The sequence below is a fragment of the Parathielavia appendiculata genome (genome assembly GCF_033297405.1).
Source record: "Parathielavia appendiculata strain CBS 731.68 unplaced genomic scaffold N657scaffold_21, whole genome shotgun sequence".
Taxonomy (NCBI): domain Eukaryota; kingdom Fungi; phylum Ascomycota; class Sordariomycetes; order Sordariales; family Chaetomiaceae; genus Parathielavia; species Parathielavia appendiculata.
Genome location: NW_026944240.1, coordinates 65,301 through 77,071, shown reverse-complemented (window position 1 = coordinate 77,071; position 11,771 = coordinate 65,301). Strand labels below are relative to the sequence as shown.

The window sequence follows — 11,771 nt, the reverse complement described above, 5'->3', positions numbered from 1 at the left end:
GAAGAATCGTAAACTCTTTTGAATATCCAACAAATCTTTCTCTGCAGATTAGACCAATACGAAGTCGCACCGTTGATTACGTACTGTACTGTACATGATACAAGACCCGCTGCCGTACTAGCCAGCAAGTACAGCGGTGGGGAGGTATATGTTTCAACTGATGGATCGCGCCGAGCAGTCCAACGGCAGCTTGGGGTACAATAGTTGGAAGATTTGATGTTGTATGTGGCATACATATATGTATAGCAGCTGAACTGTGATTGACACCAGGAAAAATAACTGCAACTCGCAACGCTAATGTAGGTTAACTGTAGTAGGCATCGTGGTTCGTAATCTCCCTGACCGTAGCGTGTGACGAGAGCAAATGGGACGTTGGCGCAATGACTCGGGTACAAAGTAACCCTTTGATTTGCAAGATCATATTACCAGTAATGATGTGGGTAAGTCATCCCTGATATGTGGAATAGGAAGTACTAGTAATGCGACGTACTTGCTTCTCCACTTATTTGACAGACTGGTAACCATACGTTTGTTTCTAGAGTGGTTACTGGGAATCACCTTCTGAGGCTCTAGGATGACTAGTACTACGTTTTGCAATATATAGCGCTACTAGTACTTCCAAGTTAGCGTTATATGGTTACCGGTACTTATATCTCGAATTATACGGATTACTTTGTATGTTTCCGTGGAGTAAGTAGCATTCTTCACTCTACGCTCAGCGTCTACAAGCGACAATACCAGGTGCAGAGTCGGTTGGGACTTAGGGGAAGGGGAACATGACGAACTTGGAGCCGAGGGTTCTCCGGTGCTTCACCAACAGTCCAGTTACTAGTATCTGATTGGTTCTGGATTAGCTAGCACCTTTTTCATTCAATTTAGCGTACTTTGGACAGAGGCTCAATAGCCAATAGCGAGCCGAAGTGGGCTCTCAGTGCGCAATATCATTGGCCTGCCATTACGAATCGAACACGGGGTGAGCGACTGGCCCACATGAAGCGCTATTTGGGCTGGTGGAGTGCAGGAACTCAAATTTGGTTACAATCGCCAATGAAATCCCATGTAAGAGTGTAAGTCAACCGTGAGAGTTATTGGTAGTGCGACAAGCGCAAGGACTTTAACTGCCCCCTTGGCCCCGGGGAGGTATCTATTGCCGCCCTCCGAAGGCGAACTCAGACTAAGCACCGGAGAACCCTCGGCTCCAAGTTCGTCATGTTCCCCTTCCCCTAAGTCCCAACCGACTCTGCACCTGGTATTGTCGCTTGTAGACGCTGAGCGTAGAGTGAAGAATGCTACTTACTCCACGGAAACATACAAAGTAATCCGTATAATTCGAGATATAAGTACCGGTAACCATATAACGCTAACTTGGAAGTACTAGTAGCGCTATATATTGCAAAACGTAGTACTAGTCATCCTAGAGCCTCAGAAGGTGATTCCCAGTAACCACTCTAGAAACAAACGTATGGTTACCAGTCTGTCAAATAAGTGGAGAAGCAAGTACGTCGCATTACTAGTACTTCCTATTCCACATATCAGGGATGACTTACCCACATCATTACTGGTAATATGATCTTGCAAATCAAAGGGTTACTTTGTACCCGAGTCATTGCGCCAACGTCCCATTTGCTCTCGTCACACGCTACGGTCAGGGAGATTACGAACCACGATGCCTACTACAGTTAACCTACATTAGCGTTGCGAGTTGCAGTTATTTTTCCTGGTGTCAATCACAGTTCAGCTGCTATACATATATGTATGCCACATACAACATCAAATCTTCCAACTATTGTACCCCAAGCTGCCGTTGGACTGCTCGGCGCGATCCATCAGTTGAAACATATACCTCCCCACCGCTGTACTTGCTGGCTAGTACGGCAGCGGGTCTTGTATCATGTACAGTACAGTACGTAATCAACGGTGCGACTTCGTATTGGTCTAATCTGCAGAGAAAGATTTGTTGGATATTCAAAAGAGTTTACGATTCTTCCTGCCTGGGTTGCCTTAAAAACCTGGCACTGGCCTGCAATCTTCCACTTTCCGATTCAACCCTTCAACCACTTATCTTCTTCAAACCTCAGCTACCCAACTGCAACCTCCCCCTTCATCAACAATTCTGCTCGTACAGTCGCCCTGGCCTGCGTGGTACCTTGCTCTTGTTATACTCGATCCTCTGCTTTTCCATCGTCGACGTTACCATGGCTGCGACAAATCAATCGATGTCGCGGATGCCGTTGCGCGTGGCCGACCTCTGCATCCTCTGCATCACTGACCTTCGTATCACCCTCATCAACCAACCTCTATCCTTTGCATCAATTGTCTCCGCATCAACCGATCTCTGCGTAAGCACCAACCGCCTGTGTGCCAGGCAACGGCTTTTGCGTGGGCTAAAAAGTGCTGGCTTTTTCTCTTGCGCCCTGCGTCAAAGCATCGATGTCTTCTGGCGAGCTTTACGCTAGATCAAGGGCGGACAATCGTGCAAGCATTACAGGGTCGGCATCGTTGGGGGGCAATCGAGAGGATGAACACGAGCAGAACTGTCCATCAAATCTTCCTACCAACTATTGTACACCCCGCTACTGTTGGACTGCCCGGCCGCGATCCATCAATTGGAACATATACATCTCCATGCTCGGTATCGAATACTGGTAAACATCAGAGTCACCCTCGGCATGCCCCTCAAAACGAGCCGAAGTCTCATTCCAACCAAATAACACTTTGTATCCCCAGCCCGGGTGTCCAAGGATCTGGACGAGTTGTGGAGATGACTTCAGGATTTCGGTCAGCTCAACCATCCCCGCCACTTCTTCATCAGCACCGCACCAAGTCTTATCATGGCGATTCCAATGGTAGTTTACTGGTCCGTCATTGAGAAGGAGAATAAACTTCTTGACGAGGAGACCGGGGTGAGGGTCTTTCCGTTGCTGTCTTCGCTTTCCGCGGCGCACACGGGAGCCTGGGCCTCTCCTTTTCTTGGTTTTTTGAAGGCGAGCTGAGGTGTTGCGAGTCTGCAGCAGTCGTCTGAGTGGGCGCCTGGCGGTGGTGCGGCCCTCCATAGACAATCCGTCTGAAGTTGCGGATAGCCCTGGGTTCGCATCGGCTTCGTCGGCTACCCTGAGAGCATCACCGGTCGCGCTAACAGTGTCATCCACGTTCGGACTGACTCCATCACCGAGACCGTTTCCAGATGGACCTATAGGTGGGGATGGAGCGGATGCTCCTGCCAAGTAATCCATGTCCTGTCGCTGGTCCACGACCTCGGACTCCCCGCATGGCTGTGGTACTTGAAGTTCGGGACCAGCCGGGATAATCTCGTTCTGGTGTTGTGTATATGGTCCAAGGAGAGATAGATGGATAGGAGTCCCCATCATTCTGGAAGAGCCCGAGCCGGAAAGTTGAAGGTCGTTCCCGTCGATCAAGGCGAGGAACTCCGGGAGCTCCATCTCATCGCTGAGGGTGAACAAGCCACAGGAAATGTCCATTATCTCCGAACGGCCAAAGTCGCAGGACGGAAGGTCGTCGTCGCCGGCGGTCGAGTCAAGGTTTTCCACGGCCCTCATCGCACTGAAGGGAGGGGGAGTGCCGCTCGTCTCGCAAGGCGCCAAACCGTACAGTCGAAGATCGTCGTCTGTGATCAAGCCGTGTTCTTGTGGGAGGCCCATCAGGCTATGGAAGAACGCATCGCCTGGAGTGTCCTCGGAAAGAGTCATCTCGTGAAGTCGAAGGCCGCGCTCGTTGGCTGAGTCGGGATGCAGCCTGTGGTCCATTGAACCGCAAGGACACATTGGTGCATTCGCCGACGCATGGTTCCCGGGACCCAAATTGAATGCATCCCAGGAGAGGGCATAGTTGAACGTCTCCAGGTCGAACGTCTCCAGGAACCTCCGGGGTTGTTGGATGGTCGGGAGAACACCGATAACCCTCCGTCCCGACATGTTTTCGTTCGAACTCATTGCGAGGAAGGCTGACTGAGGCTTGTGTGTGGAAAGAGTCGAGATCGAGAAAAAGTCTGGCGTCGAGCAGGAGTAGAAGTTTGCGAAAGGATAGTGATTGCAATGGGACCTCAGAGTGGAAAGAGGACGCTTCTTATACCCGATGTGTGTATACCATATCAATGCCGGCTTGAGGGAGCCTTGTCCCTACGAGGCTGGGGACGGTTTGGTCGGATCCGCAAGCCCGGGGCAGAGTTGTTTGATCTACCTAAAAAAAGAGGTCTCCAATAAGAACATCCAACGTGGCAGCAACATGTGCTGCGCCTGACATATCGAGCGGCTGATGCGACAGGTTCTTCATCTCTCGACCCATTGGAATGCTTGTCAACGCCAATGAAGTTCATCGGGTGCCCTCCACGGCCCCTATCACTGCCGCAGACCAAGAACGAGACCGTGAACGAGTGGGCGTAGCTGGCTGGCTCTCGGACGAAGGGGGGTGGTCATCTGTTCAGCAGCCAGATCACAGCACGCAGCGTACTCTGGCGGCCGCGGTACTTGGATACATTGAACCGCGAGATTCTCAACAGGCGGTTCGGAGGTTTCACGAGGGGTGTCTGGCACACCAAATCCGAGATCGCGAGGGCGGTCTTTGCGGCGAGGAGGGCCGGGGGGGTCTGGTCCAAAGAGGAGCCAGAGGGTAAGAAGAGTCCGCTTCCACACACTCATCTCCAGAGATATCAGGGCAGTGATCCAATCTCGGCGTGACGAAGCCCTGCCAGAGAGCCAGGCTTCCTTAACCAGGCTATGCCGTTGAATAGCTGCGCGGGTAAGAGGGAGGAGTATTTTAAATGCCGAGCCATATTACTATGCCCCTTAGCCCGTTAGACTGGCTGCCTGGAAGTCCCTCAACTCCAACCCAACCAATATTTATCCACCCTACCCTTTATTCGAACTCGAATATCATCTTTATGGGCGGAAGGGCGGTGATACTACGGGCATACTGCTCTCGGCAATCAGGCAGCGTCAACAGGAAGGCCTTCACATCCTGCAAGGTCCAAGCCACATTGGTCAAGGGCGGCGAAGTTTCGGCTCAGACCTGGTTAAGAAGGCTGGCTTGGTGGGAGAATCTGCTTGTGCTCGTGCTCCACCTCTGTCCTGGTGTCCTCTCTGTCGGATGGCTGGCCTCCTGTGCTGCCCAGGCCCCATTTGGCGCCGAGACACAATGTTAAAATAGCCACCTGTTGCATAGCCAGAATGGTGTCTCGTGTCGAGCCACGCACCGCTGCGGTCTCAACCCGCGTGATCTTGCGCCGATCAGCCTCGCAAAGGGGCTCTGAAACATCAGGACAAATAGTGCCTTCCGAATCTGGCGAAGGGAAGGAGGGAAAAATTGTGCTGAGGCGACTAGGGGTTCTTGAACGGAGGGAGAGTTAAGAAGGGGTTCATCCTCGTACTGGTTTAGAGATTCCAGGGGCTCAGGGGCTCAGAAGCTCAGGGGTATTTATTTTCCCCTTACCCGTTGTCGGAGTAACGGGTGGGGTTGTGGCTGAAAGTTTGTGGCCGAGGCGACTGCCGGGACGCCGGCCAGCCACCGCGGCACGAATCTGGATCACGATGGGCAATTTCACACCAGAATCGCCCTGGCATGACTTAACCATTTTCCCATCTACCTCCAGAGCGCATGTGCATCCAAAAGTAACATCCCACTGTACTAGTGTCGTATTCCAGCCAATGTAAAACGACCCGAAGCTAAGCACTCGAGCCGTTGGCTAGATCTACTCTGTCGGTCACGAGGAGCTAGAGATGTTGTCGCCAGACACTATATGTGGCCACGATGTGATATTCCGGCCAACCCGCGGAACTGGCCGATATGGAAGAAGCAGCCATGTTCCCCCTCACTTGTTCAGTGTGGAAGTATTGTCCAACCGACCTTCTTTTTAACTACAAGAGTGCTTAGTACGAAGACCCGTAGATAATTTTTTCGCCGTTTTATCTAGCATGTAGGCCGTCCTCAGATCTGCCGAGCCAATTAGAGGACGAAGACGATTCCCTGTGACGGCCTGGGCATCTAGCCGCATGGGAGAATGGAGGCCACCGGGAATGACAAATGCAGAATACGTTGCCGGTCCGCTTTCGCAGGCCATTTGGGCACATTCAGGGGTCGTTTGTTGGCTATGTCCACGAGTAGTGCGTCCTGCTCGAGGCATTCACTGGGCGGCTGGTGTGGCGTAGTCGATCGGCGGCGGTGGACCCGTTCCACGACAACCACCCGATCACCTGAGCAGGACCGCTATCCCAACAGGCGTCCCAGTTTGCCCTGCCACCGCCTCCCGTGCATCATGCACTCGCATCAGCGCTTCGAGACTCCAGGGCGACGCCGATCCCTTGGCGTATACTTTCCTTGCAGTCATGCGGACCAGTCCGGGCCAACACCTGCCCCTTCAGATTTGGGAACATGAACAACGTTTAGATGGCTGTGATCGCATTCATTTTTATACAGGTTCTCTGGGCTGTTTTGTAATACCTGCGGTTCTTCTCCAACCAAGACCGCATGTATAGGGCGGCAAATGGGCATCCTTGACGGCAGCCCATTCTATCATTCGCGAACACATTCGTTTGGAGTGATGGCAGCTAGAGGAATTCGTTCATCCTCCGCCGCGCCTCAACTCGGCGGTCGCCTTCGCTCTCTAGGAAACCCCCGAAATTGAACACGCAATTTCTCCAGTATTTTCACCTTAGCTTTCGGCGGTGGTGGCTCGGTTATAGCCGACGGGTCTGTACACGAACATTTAGTAGACCGAATAAATAGTTACGGCCTCTTAGACATACCTTCGGCATGCGGCAACAAAATCCAAATTCCGCATAACAAGTTGGGTTTTCCAATGAGACGGTCCTAAGGCGACCCGGAACCCAGACAGCGCCCGCTGATACATCGACTCGGCCTCCGTCAGCCGGCCTTGATCCGCGTAGAGGTTGCCCAAGTTTGTTGGCCGTATCGAGAGTCGATGTGTGGTCCCGTTCGAGCGCCTTATCCCTGCCTTCCAGCACCCGCTGAAACATTGACTCGGCCTCCGTCAGCCGGCCTTGAGCCTTGTAGAGGATTCCCAGGTTGTTGACCGTACCGAGAGTCGATGAGTAGTCCCGTCCGAGCGCCTTCTTGTTGCCTTCCAGCGTCCGCTGATACATCGACTCGGCCTCCGTCAGCCGGTCTTGATTCCTGTAGAGGTTGCCCAGGTTGTTGATCGTATCGAGAGTCGATGTGTGGTCCCGTCCGAGCGCCTTCTCCTTGCCTTCCAGCGCCCGCTGAAACATCGACTCGGCTTCCCTCAGCCGACCTTGATCCGCGTAGAGGTTGCCCAACATATGCATTGCGTCTACCGCCCTTGTGTCGTCAAAGCTCTGTCCCATCTTATACATCTCTCCTATCCACCATTAGCACCTTTCCGCATGCGGGAGGAGACGCCGTTGGACAACCCAGTAATCCTTGCTGGTATTGCTGGGCACCGATGACCCAACGACCATCACCGCCAGCCGCAGGACTTTTCTTTTTCCAGCGCCATCCTGTATATGTGACGCCCATCTATGTACCACCGGATGCATGATATAGCTCCCCTGCACTGACTCCTGATACTCGATCATCGAGTACCGGAGAAGCAGTCGAACCGCGTCCAAGTACTGGACCTCGTTGCCTGCGACATCACACAGCCATCCGGGCCACTGCTCTCCGCCCTCCACAGCCGCCTGCAGCAGGCCGTGCCAGAGGTCTCTGCCGTCGACAAAGGCCCAGAGACGGAGCTGGTTCGCGGCGTTCTTATTCTGTACCTCAGCCGCCTTGAACGATACGGTCCACGTTGTCGCGACGCTTCCTTGCTCGTAGTCCACCAGCGGTGAGCCCGACTCCCCGTCCGATCCCATCAGATCGTCCCACTGCTGCTTGTAGAGCCGAGCATACGACGCGGTATCGAGCCTGGTCTCGCGGATATATGAGGCAGCCTGTGCCAGCGCGAGCGGAAGGCCGTCGAGCAGACCGAGCAGCTCCCTACCGGCCTCGTCCATAGCTATGGTCGATCAGCACCAAGCCGAACTCATGCAGCGGAAACCTCACCTCTTTCTGCCCCGCACCACTGCTGGAAAATAGCGTTGGTTCGTCGACCCCTCTCAGCCGCGTCGACTCACCTAACTGCGCCAGCCGCGACAGTCGTGTCGTAAGCAGCACGACCCATGGTCGCCGGGCAGATACCGCCGGACATCGTAGGCGCCCGTCTCGCTGCCCTGGTCAACGTTGTCGAAGATAAGGAGCCAGTTGCTGTTGTCCGGTCGCGCGAGCCAGTCCAACACGTCCGCCACCACAGTCTTGAGATCCTCCTCGCTATGCAACACAGCGTTCCTACTCCTCTCGAAAACCTGGCCTTCCGGTATCTGGCTGCACAGCTAGCAAGGCTCTGCCTCAGCCGGTCCTCCGATCGGCCATCCAGCCAGAAGGCCGAGCTGAAAACGGCCTGGTGCCGTCGAGCGAAGTCGGCCGCCAGCTGTGTCTTCCCCGATCCACCAAGTCCGTAGAGGACGTCGCTGGGTCTTTGATGAGCGACGTCGTGGGAGAGGGCACTCTTCGAGCTTTGCGGTAGCTAACGGTCGGGCTACGAAGTGATTCGATACGGGCACGCCCTGCAGGCTAAACGAAGTTCGGTACGGGCTGTAGTCTGATGATTGCACCAGCGAGTAAGCAAGCGATTGAACATAATTAGCTAAAAGCTCGAAATGGCCAAACTAACACTCTCGTCCGGCGATATTGTTCGCACACGCCTCCATCTGATTAAAGACAGCCTGCGACTCGACGTAGCGTCGCGTCGCAGCCGCAATCTCCGTCTTCTTTTTCGACTCCTCGGGCCCGATCTCCTCGAGCCCGCGGTCCACGTTGAACCGGTAATGGCGTCCTTCATCGTCGAGGTGCGACTTGTCGAGATGGAACTGCTGTGCTGTCTTCTCCGTTTCCGTCGCAAGGTCTTTTAGCGTGGCCCAGATTCCCAGGACGTCGTCGTGCACAGGCTGCAGGGCGGGAAGGCCCGTGCCGATGGAGACGAGGCATTTGAGACTACCCCGCAGCTGATCGCCCCACACGTCCTGAGCCTGATTCCACAGCACGTAGATAGGATTGTTCGCGCCGAGCGCTCCGTCGACGAACTGTTCGTTAAAGGGTCCGATGGCGATCGGATCGAAGAAGGCGGTCGCGGCCGATGTCGCGCGGCAGGCCTACCAGATCGTGGTGGCGTTGAGGAGGTCGGAGTTGTCGCTGCGCGGGGAGCGGTAGTTGGCCAGGCACACATTATCGCCAGTCTCTTTGCTCGTGGCGCAGACGAAGCTGGCAGGAGTCAGTGGAGACCGTCCGCAGGTCCGATATCGGGGTATGTTACACTTTGCAAGGAGAATCAGGGTCCTTGAGCAGTGCATCCTCGTCGAGGCTGCGATTGACTCGATAGTCTTGACTGCACGCTCCAGCTCGGCGCCGTCGAACCGCCCCTGGAGCTTGCCTTTCATGGTTACACGATGGCTCTTCTTCTCGAATACCCTGTCGGACAGCGTAGTGTAGGCGCCAATGCACTCGTCAACGGTCATGCGCAAGCGGCCCAGCATGATGGCGTTCAGGCCGCCGGTGCTGGTGCCGCCGATCATGTCGAAGTAGTCGCAGGGCTTAGGCGGGGCGTCAGGATCGACGGTGGCCATAAGGCGGCGGAGGATCATGAGGGACGACAGGCCGCGCACGCCGCCGCCATCGAGGGCGAGCAGGCGGAGTGCACCAGTAGGCATGTTTGTCTAGATGGAGCGGGCCGGATCGGTGGAGGAGAGGACGGCGTCAGGGGCCGGCAGGCGTAGGTGACGAATGTTGAGGATCCTCAGCGCGCGAGGCTGGGGAGTCCTGCAGACTGGCACAGCTGAATGATACGGCGGCAACTGAAACCACCATCTCGTTAAATTGTCTTTTCACCAGCCATCCAAACGCGTGGTCTAGTGTTAACGCACGTATCAATTCATCTTTTACGCCCACCGGCACCGGTTTTGCCGCACTATTTGCGGTCTTTGTTGGAGAAGAATATCGCAGGTATTACAGAGCAGCTGAGAGGACCTGTAGTTGCCCTTCCAGGTTAAGCCCGCCGGGCGGAATAAAGTGTGTGTGTGTGTGTGTGTACAGTCACTAGCGAAATCGGCTTCCGCTTTTTACTCACTCTTTAATTGTCTGAAGCTCCCGTTTTGGGCCTCATGGCGCTTACACCGTGCCTGCTCCTACGGTCAAATGTTCAGCACAGTCCAGCACAGTGCGTCTTTGCCCTGCTGCATAGGTGTAACGCAAAGGTACCGCTGCTGACTGTCATAACGTTCTTCAGGTCGGGGCACATGTTTTCACGTAACGTACTGTACAGGAAAAAAAAAAATTAATAATAACTGTAACGGTCCCAGGAGTGTATTGCAACTAGCTGGTGACGACTCTACGAGTACACTAATCTTGAGGAAAAGAAGAGAAGAAAGAACCATTCCCCGTCACAATCTTCGTGTGTCTAGATGGGGCCGTGGGTCGCGTAGTGGATCTAGCGTCGTCGTCAGGGGTAACGAGTCAGGGGTAGCGTCAGGGGTCGGCCGAGGGTCGACGAGGCCAACATCGGGCTCAGCCTGTTACAATAACGAATATTATAATCCGTAAGCGAGTCGAACATATAAGCGAGTCGTACGCTCTAGCAAATTTTGGTGGAGTTGCACGCAAAAAGACGTTAGAAGATTGGTTGACCCCCCTAGCATTTTCTTAACGTTTTTTTTTTTGTGTGCAACTCCACCAAATTTGAGTATACTGTACGACTTACTTATATGTTCGACTCGCTTATAATATACGTTAATAATAAAAATGATCAAAATAAACAACGCTTAGAAGGCTGTCATCGCATTCATTTCACACAGGTTCTCTCAGCTGCTCTGAAATACCTGCGATATTCTTCTCCAACGAAGTCCGTATATAGGGCGGCAAATAGTTACTCTTAACGGCAGCCATTCTATCATTCGCGAACACAATTGTTTGGAGTGATGGCAGCTAGAGGAATTCGTTCGTCCTCCGCCGCGCCTCAACTCGGCGGACGCCTTCGCTCCTTAGGAAACCCGCGAAATTTAACCCGCAATTTCTCCAGTATTTTCACCTTAGCTTTCGGCGGTGGCGGCTCGGTTATAGCCTGTGGCGGGCACCACCCAAGGTCTGGTCAGCTCGCACATACAAGATTGATATTGCTACGACGAGAGCAAGAGCTAGATGACAGGAATGGGCGTGCAACCAGACTTTAAGTGCTGGAGTAGAGGCCCATGACGTATGCATGGCCACAGGCATATGACATAACTATGAGAACAGTGACCACCAGCACATGCATGACCAGAGGCATATGACATACACATGAGAACAGGAACAGGGAATCCCGTGAAATAGCCGACGGATCTGTATACGAACATTTAGTGGACGGAATAAGCAGTTACGGCCTCTTTGACATACCTTTGGCATGCGGCAATGAATTCAAATTCCGCATAACAAGTTGAGTTTTTCCATGAGACGGCCCTAAGGCAACCCGGAACCCAGACAGCGCCCGCTGATACATCGACTCGGCCTCCGTCAGCTGGCCTTGAGCCACGTAGAGGTTGCCCAAGTTGTTGACCGTATTGAGAGTCGATGTGTGGTCCCGTCCGAGCGCCTTCTCCTTGCCTGCCAGCGCCCGCTGAAACATCGACTCGGCCTCCGTCAGCCGGCCTTGATTCTTGTAGAGGTTGCCCAAGTTGTTGGCCATATCGAGAGTCGATATGTGGTCCCATCCGAGA

The 11,771-nt window shown here is 53.8% G+C and overlaps 3 protein-coding genes across 3 annotated transcripts in view; 1 reads left to right on the top strand and 2 right to left on the bottom strand.

Annotated features, from left to right (window-relative positions):
* Positions 1-2,055: 2,055 nt before the first annotated feature.
* On the top strand, positions 2,056-2,837 carry N657DRAFT_649672 (uncharacterized protein). Its single transcript, XM_062793772.1, has one exon. It carries the CDS (start codon positions 2,431-2,433, stop codon positions 2,647-2,649), a length of 219 nt encoding a protein of 72 aa, XP_062643664.1. The 5' UTR covers positions 2,056-2,430; the 3' UTR covers positions 2,650-2,837.
* A 2,192-nt stretch (positions 2,838-5,029) lies between these two features.
* N657DRAFT_684065 (FabD/lysophospholipase-like protein) lies at positions 5,030-9,734 on the bottom strand (the record flags this gene model as incomplete). The annotated part of the gene is made up of 8 exons (XM_062796637.1): positions 5,030-5,233; positions 6,861-7,311; positions 7,552-7,987; positions 8,111-8,348; positions 8,571-8,629; positions 8,702-9,179; positions 9,252-9,288; positions 9,343-9,734. The coding sequence occupies 8 exons, from the start codon at positions 9,732-9,734 to the stop codon at positions 5,030-5,032; spliced, it is 2,295 nt and encodes a 764-aa protein (XP_062643663.1).
* A 1,135-nt stretch (positions 9,735-10,869) lies between these two features.
* N657DRAFT_693390 (FabD/lysophospholipase-like protein) overlaps positions 10,870-11,771 on the bottom strand; it is a gene marked incomplete at its 5' end in the record, with an annotated part of 4,321 nt that continues 3,419 nt past the window's right edge. Inside the window, 3 exons of the mRNA XM_062797215.1 lie at positions 10,870-11,140; positions 11,354-11,397; positions 11,452-11,771. Coding sequence (XP_062643662.1) covers positions 11,036-11,140; positions 11,354-11,397; positions 11,452-11,771 — 469 coding nt within the window. The 3' untranslated portion in view covers positions 10,870-11,035. The remainder of the gene's footprint in view (positions 11,141-11,353; positions 11,398-11,451) is intronic.